Below are 20,128 nucleotides of genomic sequence, written 5' to 3' on the forward strand. Positions count from 1 at the left end.
TTTATACAATACTTTATTAGTTCTTCTCTTAATAGACATGTTGCTTTAAAAACCCTATTGTTTTATTCTATAACTTGTAAAGCAAAAACTACAATCGAAATCCGAAGATTTTACTTCTTTTTCTAAAGAAGTACAAATTCGAAACCAATTCCAATTTCTATCGGAATGGAATTGATAAATTGTATCCTTTCGATCGTATTGTGTAATAAAAATTCATATATAATCTACAACTAATACAAACATATTACAAAATGTCTACTAATGTTAAGCGAAAAAGCATCTTATTGACATCACTGTTACCAACAAAAAAAAACCGAACAATTGCAAATCTCTTTAAATAATTCTCTTAAAAATTAACACTCTTTAGAAAAAGGTAAAATGCGCGCGTTGATCTTATGCTCTTCCTCGTGAATTTTAATTTGAATAATCAAAAAAAATTTCTACTTCCTAGTAGATTTAACATTAGCACAACTTTTTAACGTCGACAGTCGTTTTGTATCTTTTGTGTTCAATGTAAGTACGAAAGTGAAGTATTTTTTTTTCTGACTTGTTTGCTTATAATATATGACAATTGTATGAGAAGAGATTCTAGAATAAATTTCTGATTGGAAAATTACCCCTAAAAAATATTAGTGAATAAAAAAAATCAAATAAGTGTGAAGTACAATAAATAGTTTTTAATAAATTAAAAAAAAGTGTGAGTTGTATAATTAATACACTAAAGTGAGATAAACTTTTTGCTTTATATTTGAGGTGCTTTTTGTATTTCAAAAAATATGTATTACATAATGTTAATAATGTCCTGTGTTAGTTAATATGTTTTTATATAGTGAATGAAAAATAATAAATACAGGATTATGAATTTGGTAAAAAATAAGTAAAATTGTAAACTTTTTCGAGTTTTTTATTTTTCTTACTAAGAAGAGTTACATAAGAGTAAAAGGAATTTATTTGGGTGAAATTCTTTAAATTTTCACTTTTGTTGCTCAAGATGCTCAATGAATTATTTTTCTTTTTGAGAAAGAATTGTTTTTCTTTTAGATCAAAAAGCAAATTATGTGATTTAATGATTACAAAACAAAGATCAATGTCATTTTATTTGTTTTTCACATTAATTCTGTAATGATTTTCATGGCAAATGTCATTTAATTTAGTTTTACTCTCTGTAACTATGAGTAACTTTTTTATCAAATGATGACGTATAGTCTGCTATTCTCTTGATTTGCTTTTGCTATAGGTGTTTTTTACAATGCTTTTGTCAACTTTTTTTTCTTCTTTTTTGATCAAAGTCTAAACACGTGGTTGCAAAACTGCTTTGGATGTGGCAATTTTTTTTGTACAAAATTAATTATTAAAAAATTTGAAAGTGTGAAAATTTATCGAATTCTTTTTTGTTATAGAGATTTTTATTATTTAAAAGAGAAGTTCTTATATAATTAATTAGTGGTTAAATTTTTGTATTTTGATTTTTTTTCTCTCTCTTTTTACCCCTTATCCATACAATGTTTCCTCTCTTTAGTTTGTTGCTTTTCTTTTGCTTAGTTAATTTGTTTTTCTTTGGCTTTTATCCAAATTTTCAATGTTATTTTTGTAAATTAAAAAATGTTATTGTTTATTTGTAAGAAAATATGTAAATAGAAAGAAAGTGTTTTTTTCAATTAAAACACAAGGTTGTTGTGGGTTGTGACTTTGTGCTCATTTGTTTTTTCTGCTTTTTTTAATAAAATCTTAAAAAATGAGGTTAGTTAGTACAGGGTGTTTTTCTTTAAATTTTGTAAAACCAGAGCGAGGGTGATTTCGAAAGAGAAACCGTTAAAAATGATTTACAATACATAACAATTTCCCGTTTGTTATCATTTTTTTACCCTTAAATGCCTATTACTTAATCAACAAATAAACAAAACTTGTTTCAACTTACAAAAAAAAAAAAAAAAAAACAAAAAACTATTTTCACGTGACGTTTTTGTAACTGGTCTTTAACTTGACATTTTAAATTAAATTTTATTTTCATTTAAAATCAAGTTCAAATAATTGCACGCTCTTTGTTTTTGTACAACATATTTCACAATATTCCAGCATTTTTTCAAATTCACTTTACATATTACATGTTAGTAATAAAACGGAAGAGTTTGTTGAAATGTATTTAATTCTATATCTCCTTTATAAAAAAAAGTATTGGAGATATACACACTCATACATAGTTTAATAACAAGGTTAAAATACAAAAAAATTCTACTTCTATAATAAAAAAAACTACGTAATTATTTGGTTAGTGTGTAGTTTTTTTGTGTTCTAGCTCTTTTGTATGTATGTATTTGTTGTTAATAGTTTTTACTCTTTTTTTCTTTATTATTTTTTCCATTGCGCGTGTTTGTTTCCATTGGTTCCCAAATATATTTTTGTTGTTGATTATATAAATACTTTATTGTGTTTCATACTCTTATTTAAGAGATACTAATATCAGCTGATATCAATAGTTGGCCGCAATATTTTTAATCAAATGATAAGAATAGTTAAAAGTTAATCACAATTAAATATTTATTTTTAATCATAGGTGTAATATCACAGATTGACGACAATTATGTGATTACTAAAAATTGGTTTTAATTTTTGTATTCAAGATTTTTTCGGAATTTTTATTGAAACACATACATTTTGTAATTTTAGTTTTGGTACAACATCAAGTTTAAACTAAACAACAACCATTCCAAACTAATTTCCTCTAGATAAAAGATTTTCTGACAAATTTCATACAAAATTTCGGATTCAATTTCGATAAAATTTTGAAAATTTAGAACATAAGTACGTTTACACTTTATAAATTTTAGACGAAAAAAACGTAACTACTCTTTTTAGTGAATCTTTTTTTGATCATAGTGATAACTTCGAAATTTCTGGTTAAAAAATTAGGGAGTTAAAAGTGGGATATTTCTGTTTTTTCCATACTTTATGTCTCTCAAATACTCCAATAAAAAATAAACAAGTTTTTTAAAAATTTTAACAATTTTACGAAATTTTCATAAAATTGATTCAAAACAGGTTTTACACTTACATGATTATCATTTCCTCATCATTTATTAAATTTTAATTAACTTTGTATAACTTTAGTTTTAGTTTGTATTCAATTCTAACATAATTAACAACTTTAGAAGAATTCATGTTACAAAGAATTCAAAGTAATATATTAGGGAGTTAAAAGTGGGATATTCAGGAAATGTCATACTCTATGTCTCTCAAATACTCCAATAAAAACTAAACACTATTTTGAAAATTTAAACAATTTAAAAATTTATAAAAAAAATTGTTTCAACATGTGTTTTACACTAAAAAATATAAAACATTTCAATTAACACTATTAACATAACAAATTGTTTCTTCTTCATATATTAAGATTCAAATTCCATAATTTCTAAGTGAAAAATTTTAATTTCATTGCTATACTACTACTATAACTGATCACCTGTTTATCTAGCCAACTATGATCTATAAGAACGATCTTCTTTCTCTAGAACCCTGAGCCAATTATTATTATTATCTCTTCTAGTATGACGCAATAATTATCGTACTCGTGTTTGTCAAGAACAATTAAGCAAACATGTTTATTAACCACAACAAACGAACAAACAATAACAACACATTTCTTTAGCAATCACATGTGATATTTATCAATAATAATTTCTGTTAATTTATCTATTTTTAGAGTCCGCACTTTATAAATCAAATAACTAAACATGGGTGTACCAGCTGGTGATGTTGAAAAGGGCAAGAAAATCTTCGTCCAACGTTGCGCTCAATGCCACACTGTTGAAGCTGGCGGCAAACACAAGGTTGGCCCCAACTTGCACGGTTTGTTCGGTCGCAAGACTGGTCAAGCTCCCGGCTTCGCCTACACAGATGCCAACAAAGCCAAGGGCATCACCTGGAATGAGGATACCCTCTTCGAATACTTGGAAAACCCCAAGAAATACATCCCTGGCACAAAAATGATCTTCGCCGGTTTGAAGAAACCCAATGAACGTGGAGACCTCATCGCCTACTTGAAATCTGCCACCAAGTAAATTTCATCATTCTAAATAAATAAAACTCCCACAACAAAAACAAAACAGTAATTAAATTTAGTAGCAACAACAACACACTACCAACCACCACCAAACAATTATGTAAACAACAACAACAAACACTATCATCCTCTTATTTAAGTTTAAGTTCGAAAATAAAAACAAATACAATAACAAAACTAAACTGACCTCTGTGTATCTTCTCGAGATGTTCAAGGAAATTAGTTACTGGTATTATCGCAAGAAACAAACGTTGTTGCACATTTGAATCTTCTTTGTAAGAAGTTTTTGTTTTTTGAGTGCTAAAATTATACATATTTTTACTTGAAAACTTTTTACGGGCGGATTCTTTGTAAATTTCATAATTTTTTATAAGAAGGATACAACAATGTCAGCAAACTTAAACCAACCTTCTTTAATAGGACAATTTTAATTTTATTTAAATTAAATGTGAAAAAATACAAATAAACAATTATAAGTTAATTTAATTTAATAAAACAAAACATAAAAAGTAACTAAAAAACATCTAAACTAATGTAGTTTTATTTTGTTAATATTGAAAAATCCGGCTAGTTGCAATGAAAAATCCTTTAAGAAAAGGAATAATATATAAATCTGATTTAATAGATATATCGCAATCTCAGTTTTGATGACAAATTCAAAAACGTTGAAAATTTTCATACAAAATTTTTTCTATAAATCTTTGGCAATGCTGAGGCAAAGTGTATTTTCCTAAAGGAATCCGAATCGAGATTCCTCTATTACTTTTAGAGAACGCAAAAAAAACTAATTACATAATTCAGACTTTGAAGAAGCTAATTCAAAATTTATCGGAATAATACGGAATTGAAACTATTCCGATCGAAAAGTGTGAGGGCCTGAAAATAGCAACAAAACAGGCATTCTTTTTTCCACACAACATAAAATATTGATGTGATCAATATCAAACGTGTAGCATTATTTATTTATTATTTATTAAAGTATCTCGTGATCCAAATACGTATAATAATAAATGTGGGAATGTAGAAGTAAATATGTTTCTAACATCCTCTTATGATGTATAAATAAATTCATATAAATTCATACCAAATCTAATAACCCACTTGATGTCTTTCGTAAAATTGGGTCATTCATCACCTAAGCGTTCAACAAACAAAGAAAAACCATAGCAATTTAATATATTTTTCAATTTAAATTTATATTTTACATTGCCTTTGTTTTCTTTCTTTTTCTATTGATAAAGGGGTACGTTCACACCTATCAAATATTTGCCAAACAAGACGTAACTACTATTTTTTGTAAATTTATATTTTATTCTAATTTTTATATTATGTTTGTGCAATTCAATATATAGACATATATTTAAAGGAAATTAAAATATTGATTTAAATAAAGTCACGTCATTTCGTCAAATATTTGATAAGTGTGAACGTAGCTTAGAAGTTACATTGATTGATAAACGTCTAGATTAAATATGTATGAAAGAAGATAACAATTGATATTAATTGGAAAAATTATCATTTATTTGTAGATAAACAAGGCAAACAAAACAAAAACAATAAAACACAAAAAAAAAATAACGGTAAGGACCAGAGAGGCCAAACTTAAATACTAATTAAAGGTGACCATTTGCGTTAATTTCAAAATACATATTGATATTTATTTAATTTGTTTAACTACAGAGTACAATACTTTTTTTATTTTTAATAAAGGATGACAAGAATATGTCTTAACAAGTCACAAAGAATTTTTTGGAGTTAAGAGAATATTTACAAACACAACAAAACTTTTAAAAAATTTTTGCACACAATCTTATAAGAAAAAATATATATATAATAAAACAAATTTTGGAATGATTTTGATAAACAATAAAGGAGAAGCTACTTTTTCAGGAGAGCCATAGATGTTGTGGTTAATATAATGATTTCAATTGCAAAAATCCTTTGTTAGAAACGATAAAAAACAACAACATGAACTTATTTTAAATATGTAATTTGTTAATGGGGAGTTGCTTTTTAAACTTATATTTTAAATAACATTTCTTTTTAATTATTGTTGCAGTTTTTAGTATATTTTAATAGTATTTATATGATTAAGTTTGAGGCAGATTGCACATAGTTTAGGCCTTGCCGCTAATTGGGGCTGAACCCTGCTTTTGGGTTTCGCTATCCTTTTCAAGTTGTTTGCCCAAATATTCCCTAGAGAAAAGAAAATTTTAAAGAAAGGAAAAAATTGCTTGAGTTATCTTGAGAATTCATCTAAAATATTAAATGATTAAATGAATTTTGATTAAAAATAAAAAAATATTTATTGACTAAAATTTAATATGATATCTTCGTAGGTGTCTTACCAGTTGTGCACCATCAATTTTTGTACTGCCAAAAGAGCTTCATAACGTACATTGGGATCTTCATGACCCAACAATTGCATAACAATTTGTTTGCCACCTAATTGTTCCAAAACGCTAAAATAAAACAAATAATTATTATTATTATTTCATAAAAAAATAAATATTTTCAACTTACTGTTTTCCTCTGGGATAATGACGAACATACTCTCCAATATCGAAACAAGCGACGGACAAAATAATGGCATCCTTAGATGTTTCCAAAAGATGTACCAAAATGCGCAACAATTCGTAGTTCTTCTCATTCAAACGCTGAGCATTTTCACGCCAGAATTTGGCAGATTTGTGTACGGGAGACCATTCCAAACGAGCACTACGCAATTCAGTAGCATATTCATCGAATGAACTAAGATCTTGTACAGAGTTTTGCAATTTCTCAGTAAGATATTCGACATCGGAGGTAATGTCTTCATCGTCAAAGCGACGTTGTTCCAAAATGGACAATTGTTTCAAAACCTTGCATTGAACCATGGCAATGCAGTGTTCTTTGGCAACTTGGTTATCGGTTGGTTTTTCAATCAAATTGCGGAAGACAGCCAAAATGATGCGAGTTACCTATAACAGTAAAAAAAAACTTTTAAATATTTAAAAAAAAACTGTACTTTGTAAATTATTTACCTTTTCTTTAGCGCAATCATTAAGAATATCAGCCAAAATGGGAATAACGCTGAATTTGTTCATTTTGGTGGCCAACAAAGGATTGAAAGTCAATACCCACAAACAGAATACTAATTGGTATTGAACCTAAATGTATTAAGAAATGTTTTACTTTATTCTTTTTTATTCTATTAAAATTTGTTTAAAACTTACCTGGAAGTTTACACGAGATGACAAAATACGTATTAAAGTGCTAATGCCATCGACACTGACGAAAGCAAAACGATATTCATCAATACGTAACATCATTTGCAAGCAACGAGCCACAGATTGTATATACTCATTGGCCTATTTATGTTTTTTTTTTTTTTTTGGTAAATTTTAAAAATAATTATTTGTTTAATTATTGGTTTGTGATATTTAATAAAAACTTTTTTGGAGTTTGTATTAGTAAAAAATTAATTAAAAAATTGGGAATTTTTTTTTTTTAATAAATCATAAACGCAACACCAAGTTTAAACTACAAATAAAATCATAAAAAAGCAATAGAACAGAAAACCGACACCAAAAATTACAAAGTATTCTACTAAGAAAAAGCGTCGAGTTTGTAAAATAATGTAGATATCAAGATTAAAAAGAAAATAAAAAAGGATTTAAAATTGAAAAGATTTTTTTAAATCTTTATATAAAAATTTATAAGTGAAAACTTTTATGTGAAAAAAAAACTTTTTGTAATATTTGAATATTTTTCTCTGCGATAAAACTCGTAGAATATTTCAAAAAAAAAAAAAAAATACTATTTATACGAAATTGAAAAATTTTCAAATCGAAATTGTAAATTTCTAGTTAAAATTGTTCTTAAACATATTAAGTACATAAAAACGGATTTTATAAACCTGTATTCGAAAGCAAGAAGACAATATTAATTTCTCCACCACTTTAGCAACAGACATAAATGAAAAATTTAAACTAAATTAATAAAATAATTTTTCACTACATCAAAAGCTGTACTCTTTGTATGTTTTTCTTTGAGCTTTGAAAGACGGTTAGTAGCGTTAGTAAGAAAGTAATTGAAGGAAAGCAATTAATTAACCCTAGCATTCAGGAGAAAATTTCAACTGTTGAACTTTAAAACTAACAAAAAAATTGCGTGCGGTTCATTGAGAAATGTGTGTTGTTGGGTACAAAACATTCAAATCACACAAAATTCTATTCCTAAATTAACAATGGATGACTATTCTTCCCGTTTATGCTGTGATTCTTTGTCATTTGTTAATAATTTTATACTCTAGGAAACACTACCGGTATAATGGTTTTGCCCTCAGCAACAGCAGCTTGTTGTTCGGGTGATAGCTCACGATACGACTCATTAAGGGGTTGATCATGATGGGCTCCATAGGGACTATACTGATTACCGTGATGCTCTTTACCATGATGATCTTTGCTATGTGCGTGTGAGTGTACCACAATTGTTTGGACACGTTTAGCTAGATTAGCCATGTCATTAATGTAGGCCTTGCACTGTTGAAGTGTTTTTATTCGTTCAATTGTTGTTGGGGTGATAAATTCACATATAAATTAAGTTTCAAAAAAATATGCAATTTTAATTTATACAAAAATTGTTGTGCATTGTTTTTTGATTAACATTATACGACAGTGGATAGATAGTGTTGTTATTGTTGTTGATTGTTGAGTTGGTGTTGTTGTATATATTTTGATTTCGCAATTTAAATTTTTATTGTGGACATTAGATGGTAGAGGAAAAAGAAAAAAAATAATTTTTATTTAATGTTTGTTTTTAATTTAAACGAATTTTGTTTTTGATGTTGATTCATGGCAACCAGAAAACAGAACACAAACATTATTCCATTCAGGTGTGATTTTGTTTGGTATGTTATTAACAAGAAACCGTCTTAAAATTATGAAAACGCCTTTCAAACGTAGTTTATGTCGATAATTTTATAAATGACTCCTTATATCTTTTCAAATGCAGCTTTAGGGTTAGTTTTTAAGAAGTGTGGATTTTATTTGTTGCTTGTGTATATTTTATTTCACCAAATAGAGTGCGGAACTAATAAATATTGAAACCAATAATGTTCTAAGGGTTTGTATTCAAATTAAAATTTGTTATTCGTCTATGATTTTGAGAACATTACTTGGTTTCATGAATGAAAAAAATTTATAATAGATGTGTGTGATTTCCATGCATTTGTGTAAATATTGTGCGACCATGTAATAAAATAAAAAAATTCTACTAGCAGCCAAATCTTATTTTCTATATGTACATATTTATATATGTATTTTTCTGCAAACCAATGCAACAATGCTACAATGTACAAATTTAAAATTTTTCATTCCAAAATAAAAAGAAAAACTAAAAAACTTCAATAAATAACAATCAAATAATGAGCAAAATTTAAAAAAAATGTTTTTATATAAAAAATAACTTAAAACTACATGATACCAAATGAATATATATAGTAGCAATTAATGAGATATTATTTCAGTTTAATTGAAAATATGAGTTGTTTTTTAAGTGATTATTAATTAATTTGTTTAACTATTTACATATTATTTAATTTAAGATTTGTTATTTTTTTATATTTTTCAGAATTAATCATGAGTATTTCAATTTTCAAATTTCTTATTAGTATTATAAAATTATCAATGATGTGCTATTTTTTTATATTAATAAATGTTTTTTTATGATTGTTAGTTAAAAAAGGTTTGCAAAAAATAAACGAGTGTATAAAAGCAAGTATAACAAAATATTCATAAATAAAAAATGGTACTTTAATTTCATCAACATAAACAAATTTAAAAATCAAATCATTTTTAACTTCTTATTAAACTTATTCGAAATTTGTGTTTAAAACAAGAAATAGACAAAAATTTAGTGTTTTTGAAAATTTCGATAAAAGTAAATAATTCAGATTAAGATACTGTGAACAAACTGAATTTTTACATTGTACCGTTATTATAAAGAACTTTAATTTCCTTTTCTTTAAAATTTAATGGTAAAATCTTATTTATGTATTTATTTATGTCGATGACGAAATAATAAAAAAATATATAATTATTCCCCGAAACCAAACAAACACCCTATATTAAGAAATTAATAAAACAAAAAACATTCAACTTACGTGAACGGTCAATTGATCTTTCAAGAATTGTAAATAGAAGTTCAAATCTGACTTGGGCATCATTTCATGACCCCAGCAGGCCATCTTAGCCAAGATGCGTGAAGACATGTTAACAATGAAACCATCTTGACGATTCAATAAATTGAGGAAGGGACCCCAAACGCATTCCTTATGTTTGGAGCAGTATTCGTGGAAGAAGTCGACACGAGAGCGATCTTCTTGCAACAAATCATCAATCATGACAAGAATATACTGAATGGTCGAGTCTTTGGAGACGTGGGACAAAAGATTCAACAATGTTTTGACAGCCTGTGCTGGGTTGGATTGCAAGTAAGCAGCTTTTGATTTGTCCAGAGCAGTAATGCAATGATAGTCCCCTTGGGAAATCATCTGAGATTGCATGTACGAAGCCCAGTTGATGGTTTTGGAACGGATGTCAGCAGCCTGTTGTTGCAACACCGAAGTGGCTGCAATCATATCTTAAAGAAAATAATAACATTATTAATTGCATTTATTGATCAGATAACTTGGAGCTGTGCAATATTTATCAGGCTGTCATTGACTGCAAATTGCAAGCAATGAAGTGTAGAGACATTTCGATTTTTCTCTGTTTAATTACTGCGTTTTAGCCAAAACTTACCAACACTTTCATCGGGTAAATTCATTAAATCCTTGACGTCAGACATTTTTACTTCTGTTAATTAGTTAATAAAAGCAAAATTGAAAATTTTTATAGAGATTTTCTCGGAAAATTATAAATTTTTTACCACAAAATAGCTGAGAAATTGCCTAGGAAAAATTTTTCGTCTTTTGCTAATACGACCAACCAATATTCAGCTGACAGGTCTTGTGACTTTTTCGCCGTAATAAGAAAATTAAACAGAGTTGCTGCATCAAATTTGCCGTAGGAGGTGTTCGGAAATAATATCAAAAGAAAAATAAACAAGTGACGTTTAATAATTACTAAAACTTAAAATATAAGTATAACAAAAGTTTTCTTTTTAAATATAAAACTATTTATTGTAGAACAAAATGACATTAATATTTAGTTAATAATCAATAATATCATTTAACGTATAATATTTTATGATTATAGCTGCTCTCTCTTTGTATCTTTTAATTCGCCGTATTTTTATTTTTGTTGAAAGAGAGACATGTCAAACTTTTGGCGCAATATTTACCGTAATTTTTTCAATTTAAGAAGAAATATTTGGTTGAGTTAAAATATTCTAAATAACTAAAGAAATAAGCAAAAAAATAATCAAGAATAATAAAATTTGAAATAAATGTAGTGTTGAGAATTATTGTAGAAAAAATATATTTAAAAAATCAGCTACTTAAGTTAGAAAAAAATATGTACCAAAATGAAAATGTGTGGCAAAAAATAAAGTGAAAAATAGTGAAAAAAAGTTGAAAAATTAAAATCTTTTCAAACAAGTTTATGAACAACAAGAAACAACAACATAACTAATGTCTGCCAACAATCATTGATGTTAATGGGAAGGTAAGTGACATTTTCTTTAAACCAGGAACAATTTTATTCAGGTTTATGTGTGAATACAATTTTAGTGAAGTTGTTTTAGATAGGTACATAGTTACTTGACAACAGAAATAGATTGGTCCGGTCTATATCTGTCTCTCCACACTAACTTCAGTAATACCAGAATGTTTAGGGAATTATGGGTGTATAAGCTTGTGTTGATGTTTATAACTTTTTTAAATACTGCTCTTACAACCACTCCAGAGTATACCTATAGACTTAGAATCAACAATTTAACTATAATCAACTATTTAATTGATAAAAATCAGTTTCACCTAGCTTCCATACAACCGGAGCCTGCGATCAAGGTGTTCTGTTCATAATCTTAAAATAAATTGACCATAGCCTTATTTACGTCCATAATTGACATATCGCTAGATCGACATATCAAAAATCGGAAGATCCGTCGATCTGATCTCTACTATCGATGAAATAAGAGTCTATAAATTACATTGAATTAAATTGAGTAAAAAACACTATAACAATTTATTTTAAATATAAATTAACTATAATTTTACAAAAACCCATACTAATCACTATTTATGGGGCTATTTAACAACTAGCCAAGTAAAGCTTATTGCGAAAATAAAAATTTTTTGACCGACAAATTTAGAAATAACGCAATTTGTAATCATATGAATATTCGACTTTTATATTATTATTTGTAATTATATAAATAATCATCCAATTTGGAAAATGACTTTGCCTGAATATTCTTATGAAATGGAATATAAATACATAGTATGATTAAATTTTTTTTTTCAATTTAGAAAAAGTATCTTAAATCTTCTTGAAATACCGTTCTATTATTGATTAGTACAATAGTACTAAATTTTCCAACCCTGGTCACTAGTAATTGTTGCACACCACAATAATGTTTTTTACACCACATCTTAAACGTAAAAAAGGTTCTAATAACAAATGGCAAATAAACCCATTTCCTAACACAGATTCTAATAAACAATATGAGGGTATATTTACTGGGATATCGGTGGAAGTGTATACGAAAGTGGACATAATAGCTATTTATGACAATGGTTTTTATGGTAAAGGAAGTCAGTCACGAAGTATTCCAAAAGTTGTAATCCAAAGTCAGAATTCTGTGACAGCGATGACAAAAGAACATGAAGTAGAAGAGACTTTGAGTTTAAGTTTAGAAGAAGCTTTTTTCTTAAGTTATTATCTAAAAGTACTTAAAATATATGATTTCGATAAAAAGGAAATGGAATATCAAAGATTTCTTCAACAAAGCTTGAAAGTAAATAAATTATTTGTAGAATCATTTGCTTCTTATGTTTATTTAAAGTCAAAAGGTTGGGTGGTGAAAAGTGGCTTGAAATTCGGAGGCAATTATTGTAAGTAAAAGTTTCTCAATATTAATTTAAAAACTAAAAAAATATTTATTTTCAGTAATTTATCGCAAAGGACCACGTTTTTATCATGCCAGTTTTGTAGTTGTTATAAACACTCCATCAGATACAGAACACCTAAATTCCAAAAATATCAAAGGTTTGCAACGCATTGCCGAAACTTCCGACAAAGATGTTTTAATCCTAGAGGTTCATAAACCCAGTAATTTCCAATTTGCAAGCCTCGAATCGATATCTGCTGTAGAAATTTCAGAAATGATAATACGTAGATTTAACTGCACCTCTTATGTTCAAAACCAAAATACAATAAAATAAACTTTTATTTTTTTCAATCAAATGCTTAATTTCTATATTTAGTTACATGATTTATTACTAGATTTTTTCCACCCTATGCTTCTTGGGTATTCCAGTACGTCTATATTCTGAACGTTCTTGTAGATAGATTTGTTTGCATTCCTCCTTAAATGTCTCATTACTATACCAATTTGCGAGACATTCTTTTAAAGCTGAATTCTGTTTACGACATGTTGCTACCATCAATATACCCTGGTCCTTGCAGCAGCTTTCAAATGCCTTTACCTCATTACTGCAGTGAGTTTCCTTGGCTCTATCACGCATAATTTTGGGTATTAGAACTTCTATCTCTACTTTGCGAAGGGTGAGATCATTTGGGTCGCCTATTATGAGAAGAGGAAAAAATTTTTAAATATGTTTTTTTCTTTATATATTTTTGTGTTTCTTACCTTTGCCATGAGGATTTTTGGGATTAAACGTATTGATTCCAGCTCCTGCCTCAACATTCATCTTATTTTTCGTTTCTGATTATAAATGTAATATTTTAATGAATTGCCGTAATTGTACATCTGTTCAATAACGTTGAACAGATGTTTTTATTTTTATCTTCAGCTGACGAAGTCTGTTTAAGTGTCAATGAAACTTAGCAAAAGTAATGTTCACAGTTGTCTTATATTTCTTACTACTTTTTGAAAATTTTGATCAGGATGCACTAAGTAAGGTGAAATCGTTAAGGCAGCTGATTTTTATTTGTTTATTTAAAAAGTGCTTGGGTTGTATTTGTGTTTTCAAAGCAAAAAAAAAAAATATATAAAATTATGAATTAAAATGTTCACAAAAACTTTTCAAATAAGAAAATTCAAATGAAGAAGATTTAAAATATTGTCCTGCTGCAGATACAAGCTAAATGTAACTACGGTTTTGTGGGTAATATTGTGAAATACACAAGAATAATTTCTTTCCAATGTTTATTATTTTTCAATTTTAGAAATTTCATTTTGACAAAACCCAACTCTACACAACAAAAAATTATTGTGTTTGTTGCCGAAACCCTCCGACCTTTCTTTTTACATCATGATTTGGATTTTATTTCAATTCATTTGTATGAAAAATTATTTCCCAATAAGCCAAACGATATTATACCGATTATTATACCTAGAATAATTATTCTATTCAAAACGTTTTCAATCAATGTCTAACCTAAAAATAAATTTTTACCAAAAAATTTTATTATTTTTAAAAGTATTTACAAAAAAATTTTAAACTAATATATTGTAAATATATACTTTATTTTTATATTTAATATTGTAATATTATTTTTAAAATATTATTATTAAACAAAACACACTGATGATAAAACTAAAAATATAAAACTAAACGATAAAAATGCTAAAATATTTAATACTTTGGCAAATCTTAACCAATCATTCGTAGATAAATTTCGATCAATTAAATTTGAAGTATCGTCCAATTTAACCTCCTCAAACTGACCATTCGCTTCCGAATGATCTGTATTTTTAGTTTCAATCGGTACCAAATATCTGGTAAAAGAGAAATTTAAAAATATTTCTATAAAAACCGGTAGGTAACCTTTAAAATTTGAAAGGCTGGCATAAAGTGAAAATACAGCTAATAGTTGTGCTAAGGTGACCATAACTAGGCTTGTACTAAAGAAGATCACTGGAATGATAAATATAAATAGATATTGTTAAAGTAGATATCAATAACCTATAAATCATTTCATTTACCTATGTAAGGCGTTCCATGGAAGTGTGCAATATTTTTGGCAAAATATATTAATTGCCATGATATTAGTATTAAACTTAAGCCATTTAACCATAGTTTTTCCTTTCTATTCGGTTCCATTCTCAAACCAATCAATGTGAAGAGTATTATGATTAAAGCAGGCATCCGAAATATTACCACATATGAGGACTGTCGTTGAAAAGTTATATCATAGTCCATTGTTACGTATGGTTGTAGACAACAGGAATAATATTTACTGGTATGGTTTCCACTAAATGAAGTAATTTTATATTCCATATTTTTCATATCAATGGAACTGAACGTCATACTAGAATTCGGTTCTAAATGCATTATATCCACTTCGAAACCATCGAATGTCCATGAACCTAAAATTATGTTGCATTCATGTTTATCATGTGGCCAGTTTTTCATGTCAGCAGTACAGAACACATTAACATCTATAGAATCACTCCAGAATACCACGCCGTCATTTTTGACCGTTACAAAACCATTACGATGCATTCGGATAAATTTATCGGGAGCATTGTTGTAGAATTCCAAATCGGGCACCCATATGTATCTTTGACTTATTAATATATGACTCATATTGCCATAACTTTGAGGATTCCACACTAATTTAGGATCACGCCATTTCTGAAAGTATTTGAGCAAGTAAATGTAAAGATCAATGTTCGGTTTCTGCATTCAATTAACTTCTTCATTTAACATTTTAAAATTGTATTCGAAATAGTTTATTTCTATTTTTTATTTGTTAAATACAAACTTACCACCTGAAGCAATCCTACTAAATGAAACGCTCCATCTTTTTCGCGATAATCAAAATGTTGTATTTCAATATTTACAAATAACATAATAGTTTCATTAGCATGAGCAGGTCTAGCTGATGGCTGATAATTATTTAAAATATCTTTTAGTAAAGCATTTCTGGTATCATCCGTTGCATATACTAGAAATAAGTTTTATGTCAATTAATCTACAATTTTAAAATAAAATGTATTTTTTTTAACCAGAATAGACACTTACTTTTTTCTCCTGCATTAAAATTAAATACGGAGATTAAAATTAAATTCAAAATTAACCACAACATTTTTTTAGCACTCGTCCTAATGCCGACTTCAAAGTGCTCCCGTTAGCGTTTGAATTTCAACTAAATCTCTCTATTATCTTCTGTCATTGTGATGGGGCTTGATGATGATTTTCTGTTCATCTTTATTTAGTGTCTCATAAATAGAATTTGTTTCTTTTTTTTTGTTGCTTTCGAGTGTTTTTGTTGGTCGGTGTTGTTGCTCAATTAAGGTGATTGTTGCAAACAAACAAGAAGTAAACGTCTCTTTATCGACTAAATTTAGATATAATGCGGGTGAAAATAATAAATAATAGTATTTAAGTTGAAATTTATCATCACATGTCTCGTTAAATCTCTAAACAATTACCTTACAGTGTGATCTTCTTGAAAGATAAAATGTCCAAAAATGTTGAAAATTAATTTTCTTTCAAATTAAAGTAATCTTAAGCGAAATTTGAGTGTGATTTGAGAAGTGAATTAAATTCGTGTGAATTTAAAATTAGCTATTTTTAGAACGTATTTATTTTATTATTAAATCGTTCTATTTAAGAAACATAGAATTATGGATGTTTATCGCAAGTTTATGATCAATTTATATGAAAACTATAAACTGTCCTGTCATTTTTTAAAACTTATAATAGAAATTAAAAAATGATTACAAGGACTTGTATGTAATCTGGCTAACGTTAAATGTAAAAGATCCATAAGGTCTAGGTAATAAAAATGATGCAGTTAAAACGCCGCATTTATCATATTTTCAAATTTCAATTAACTACTTGAGATCTTCAATGTAGGAAGTAATACTTCGATGTCAAACTTATACCTTTCTTATAAATTATCGCGTTGTAGCGGCAATTGTAATAATTATGAAATAAATCTCTATACATTTTAACCATTAAACCCCTATGATATCTCAATTTAGAAACAATCTCTCCCTTGACTACACTCTCGCTGATATTCATACTCATTTGCTTTTTTTTATCATCGTACTAATTCGTGTCAAGACATTTTTTGTCCTCAGTAACGGTTACTCTAAGTTATCGTTAGAGTAAATACAGTAATTTCAGTTCTACATTGAGTCTCTTGCTGTAATCATCGCTTAAAAAATATTAACGGTCTTTTACTAAAAAAAAAAATCCAATTAAACTAAAACTGCAAAAAAATATTAAATTTATTAAACTGAGGGTTTCTTAAAGAATTTAATTTGTGATAAAAAAGTTATAAAAACATGTTTATTTCCTGCCGTAGTGCCACGTTCATATTTGGAATAATTTTACTTTTAGCGCAGGGTGTGATTTGTAAGTTTCAAACAAAGTGAAAGAATTGAGTGTTTTTTCTTCTTGTTTGAATTTATGACAAATTGAAATCTATGGCGATTAAATAATTTGTGTTTTATAAAATTATAAAAAAATGCACATAATAAAGAGTCAAATATACGAGTATTTTCAAATGTTTAAAGTATATATTTTTTTAATTGAAGTACAATGTAAATTGAATAATACGACGAAAATAAAGTTAAAATATGAATATATACAATTAGTTAATATCAGACATAAAGACTTGCAATTACATTAGGAAATGTTTAGGTTGACCTTAACAGAGATGAAAAATGTGAGACGCATTACTCGTGTTTCCGCTTTTAGCGATTGGTTTGATATAATAAGGTTTCATGTAAGGAATTGGGACTAAGTTATTAATCAACAGATATCAAAGCTGAATTTTTAACGTCCTCAAAGTATAAATTATTTTGTTTTATGTTGTTTTCTAATATCTAGTGATATAAAATTTATGAAAAGTAAAATTATAATTTGTAATTTTTAACGTTGTTTTACAAGTTTAAAAGATCGAAAAAAGATTGTTACATTATACAGGGTTCTTATGTTGGAGCATTGATCAATTATCTAATGATCAGCAAAAATTTGGCAGTATAATTTTAGCATATATGATGCGTTAAATAACAGACTCATCACTTACGTATATTAAACCTTTTAATTCGTTTTGTTATATAAGGAATGTATGTAAGAATATCTCTTGAATAATTTAAATAAATTCGTCTTACATCCTTGATCGTTAGTTAAATTAAACTTATAAAACATAACTGTTAATATGTATTTTATTGAAAATAGGCTCTCTATATTTAAAACATTTATTAAAACACAAGGTTGTTGTTATCAATTCAAATGCATACATACATAAATACACATGTATGTATGTATTCCCTTCATAAACATTGCTAATGAAAATACTCGTAAACATGTTGCAAAGTAAATATTACCGGGTTTTTTTTCTTGACTGTGTTCTTTGTCTTCAATTTATTAATTTAGCCGACGATGATGGCAGCAGCGATTCATATAATATCACCACTTTGGATCGCTTGCATGTGCAACTATTTACAAACTATGATAAGACGGCACATCCCATGGCTACACCCTCACAAAAGACAAACACAACGATATTTATGTCGGTCGGCTACATCGATATCGATGAGCTTAATGGCAAAATGACCGTGCATGGATGGGTTACCCTTGTAAGTAACAAACAAAAGAGTAATCTGTCTAAATAAATAATGAAATAAATATTCTAGCGTTGGAAAGATGGAGGACGTACTTGGCGACCCGAATATTTTGATAACATTACCACAATACACTTACGTTCGCGTGAAATATGGAAACCCGATATCACCCTACTCAATAGTGCTGGTAACGAGGGTGATTATATGGGTGATACTCAGGCTCTTTTAGCATCAGATGGCAGTTTTATATGGGTACCTCCCGTAGTCTATACGGCCTATTGTAACTTAAATTTAAAATTATGGCCTTATGACACTCAAACGTGCAAATTGAAAATAGGCACTTGGACCATGACGAATATTTTCCCGAAATTTGTAGAAATAAATGAAACATTGGACTATTCAGATCTTATAAAATCCACCGAATGGGATATTAGCGATGCTAAGTCGCAATATGTCACCCAAGACTTCTATAGTTATCTAGAGTATACTTTTACTTTGCAAAGACGTTCATCTATGTATTCGGCTGTGATTTTTACGCCTGCTTCATGTATTATACTGTTGTGTCTCTCAACATTTTGGTTGCCTCCTCAAATGGGTGAAAAAATTCTACTCAATGGTATTGTTATTGTCGTTGTGGCAGCCTTTCTTATGTATTTTGCTCAAATGTTGCCCATTTTGGCAGAAAATACACCTTTAGTTGGTAAGTTTAAGAAGAAAAACATTTTGAAGACATACAACTAAATCTTGCCTTTCAACTTTTCAGTTTTATTCTACAGCTCCAGTTTGCTAATGCTAAGTTTATCCACCATTATTTCTGTTATTGTTCTGTATCTTTCTACTGCCAAACATAAGAAACGCGTTCCCGAGTTTCTTAAAAATCTATTGAATGGTGTTGTGGGTCGAGTTCTTCTTCTCAGTCAGTTTACATTAGAAGCCGAACCTCAATCACTATTAAATAATGGCACTAAGGAGTTGGGTGAACATGTATATGACAATCCCGATCAAAGTGAAACTACAGATCCCACTCATATCAATCCCAATCAATTACCCACAAGTCGTTCCATACAATTCGATTGGGTGCTATTGGCAACTGCTTTCGATCGTATATGTTTTCTGATCTACTGTCTTTTGTTTATGATTTTGGCAATTGCTTATTCTGTTTAACTATTGTGCTTTGGTATATTAAAATAATTCCAAATATTGTATATTTTTAATCTTATATGTAGTAATTAAATTTTAAAGAAATATATTAAAAAACAAATTATAATAAATTTGTTAACTGTTCCTAATTATAATTAGGTAGTGGTCAAATATGTGTGCATGTGTGTAAGTAAGAAAGGGTAAAATTTGATATAGTTTATGCATATTTAAAAC

The 20,128-nt window shown here is 28.0% G+C and overlaps 6 protein-coding genes across 9 annotated transcripts; 3 read left to right on the forward strand and 3 right to left on the reverse strand.

Annotated features, from left to right (window-relative positions):
- The first annotated feature begins 370 nt into the window (after positions 1-370).
- Positions 371-4,547, forward strand: LOC111688320 (cytochrome c). The gene is made up of 2 exons (XM_023450810.2): positions 371-513; positions 3,701-4,547. Exon 2 carries the CDS (start codon positions 3,732-3,734, stop codon positions 4,056-4,058), a length of 327 nt encoding a protein of 108 aa, XP_023306578.1. The 5' UTR covers positions 371-513; positions 3,701-3,731; the 3' UTR covers positions 4,059-4,547.
- A 1,012-nt stretch (positions 4,548-5,559) lies between these two features.
- Positions 5,560-11,084, reverse strand: LOC111688167 (V-type proton ATPase subunit H). 3 transcript variants are annotated; one of them, XM_023450648.2, is made up of 9 exons: positions 10,973-11,084; positions 10,846-10,899; positions 10,206-10,684; positions 8,365-8,583; positions 7,276-7,410; positions 7,084-7,209; positions 6,584-7,020; positions 6,409-6,522; positions 5,560-6,256 (listed from the first exon to the last, which is right to left on the reverse strand). In XM_023450648.2, the coding sequence occupies exons 2-9, from the start codon at positions 10,889-10,891 to the stop codon at positions 6,178-6,180; spliced, it is 1,635 nt and encodes a 544-aa protein (XP_023306416.2). In that variant the 5' UTR covers positions 10,892-10,899; positions 10,973-11,084; the 3' UTR covers positions 5,560-6,177. The 3 variants fall into 3 exon arrangements, with proteins under 3 accessions (XP_023306416.2, XP_023306430.2, XP_023306424.2); XM_023450662.2 differs by lacking the exon at positions 8,365-8,583 and having other exon boundaries at positions 10,973-11,080; XM_023450656.2 differs by having other exon boundaries at positions 10,846-10,987.
- A 1,507-nt stretch (positions 11,085-12,591) lies between these two features.
- On the forward strand, positions 12,592-13,452 carry LOC111688503 (tRNA-splicing endonuclease subunit Sen2). Its single transcript, XM_023451025.2, has 2 exons — positions 12,592-13,100; positions 13,156-13,452. Exons 1-2 carry the CDS (start codon positions 12,620-12,622, stop codon positions 13,428-13,430), a joined length of 756 nt encoding a protein of 251 aa, XP_023306793.2. The 5' UTR covers positions 12,592-12,619; the 3' UTR covers positions 13,431-13,452.
- LOC111688514 (COX assembly mitochondrial protein homolog) lies at positions 13,122-14,019 on the reverse strand. 2 transcript variants are annotated; one of them, XM_046951567.1, is made up of 3 exons: positions 13,859-14,019; positions 13,477-13,792; positions 13,122-13,398 (listed from the first exon to the last, which is right to left on the reverse strand). In XM_046951567.1, the coding sequence occupies exons 1-2, from the start codon at positions 13,917-13,919 to the stop codon at positions 13,488-13,490; spliced, it is 366 nt and encodes a 121-aa protein (XP_046807523.1). In that variant the 5' UTR covers positions 13,920-14,019; the 3' UTR covers positions 13,122-13,398; positions 13,477-13,487. The 2 variants fall into 2 exon arrangements, with proteins under 2 accessions (XP_046807523.1, XP_023306804.2); XM_023451036.2 differs by lacking the exon at positions 13,122-13,398 and having other exon boundaries at positions 13,418-13,792.
- Positions 14,020-14,694: 675 nt separating this feature from the next.
- LOC111688567 (neuronal acetylcholine receptor subunit alpha-5-like) lies at positions 14,695-16,494 on the reverse strand. Its single transcript, XM_023451081.2, has 4 exons — positions 16,200-16,494; positions 15,944-16,122; positions 15,158-15,809; positions 14,695-15,089 (listed from the first exon to the last, which is right to left on the reverse strand). Exons 1-4 carry the CDS (start codon positions 16,261-16,263, stop codon positions 14,743-14,745), a joined length of 1,242 nt encoding a protein of 413 aa, XP_023306849.2. The 5' UTR covers positions 16,264-16,494; the 3' UTR covers positions 14,695-14,742.
- Positions 16,495-17,346: 852 nt separating this feature from the next.
- LOC111688475 (neuronal acetylcholine receptor subunit alpha-2) lies at positions 17,347-20,021 on the forward strand. Its single transcript, XM_023450991.2, has 4 exons — positions 17,347-17,540; positions 18,567-18,769; positions 18,827-19,454; positions 19,518-20,021. Exons 1-4 carry the CDS (start codon positions 17,471-17,473, stop codon positions 19,916-19,918), a joined length of 1,302 nt encoding a protein of 433 aa, XP_023306759.2. The 5' UTR covers positions 17,347-17,470; the 3' UTR covers positions 19,919-20,021.
- The last annotated feature ends 107 nt before the right edge of the window (positions 20,022-20,128 follow it).

This window comes from Lucilia cuprina, chromosome 2, assembly GCF_022045245.1.
Source record: "Lucilia cuprina isolate Lc7/37 chromosome 2, ASM2204524v1, whole genome shotgun sequence".
NCBI classification, from domain to species: domain Eukaryota; kingdom Metazoa; phylum Arthropoda; class Insecta; order Diptera; family Calliphoridae; genus Lucilia; species Lucilia cuprina.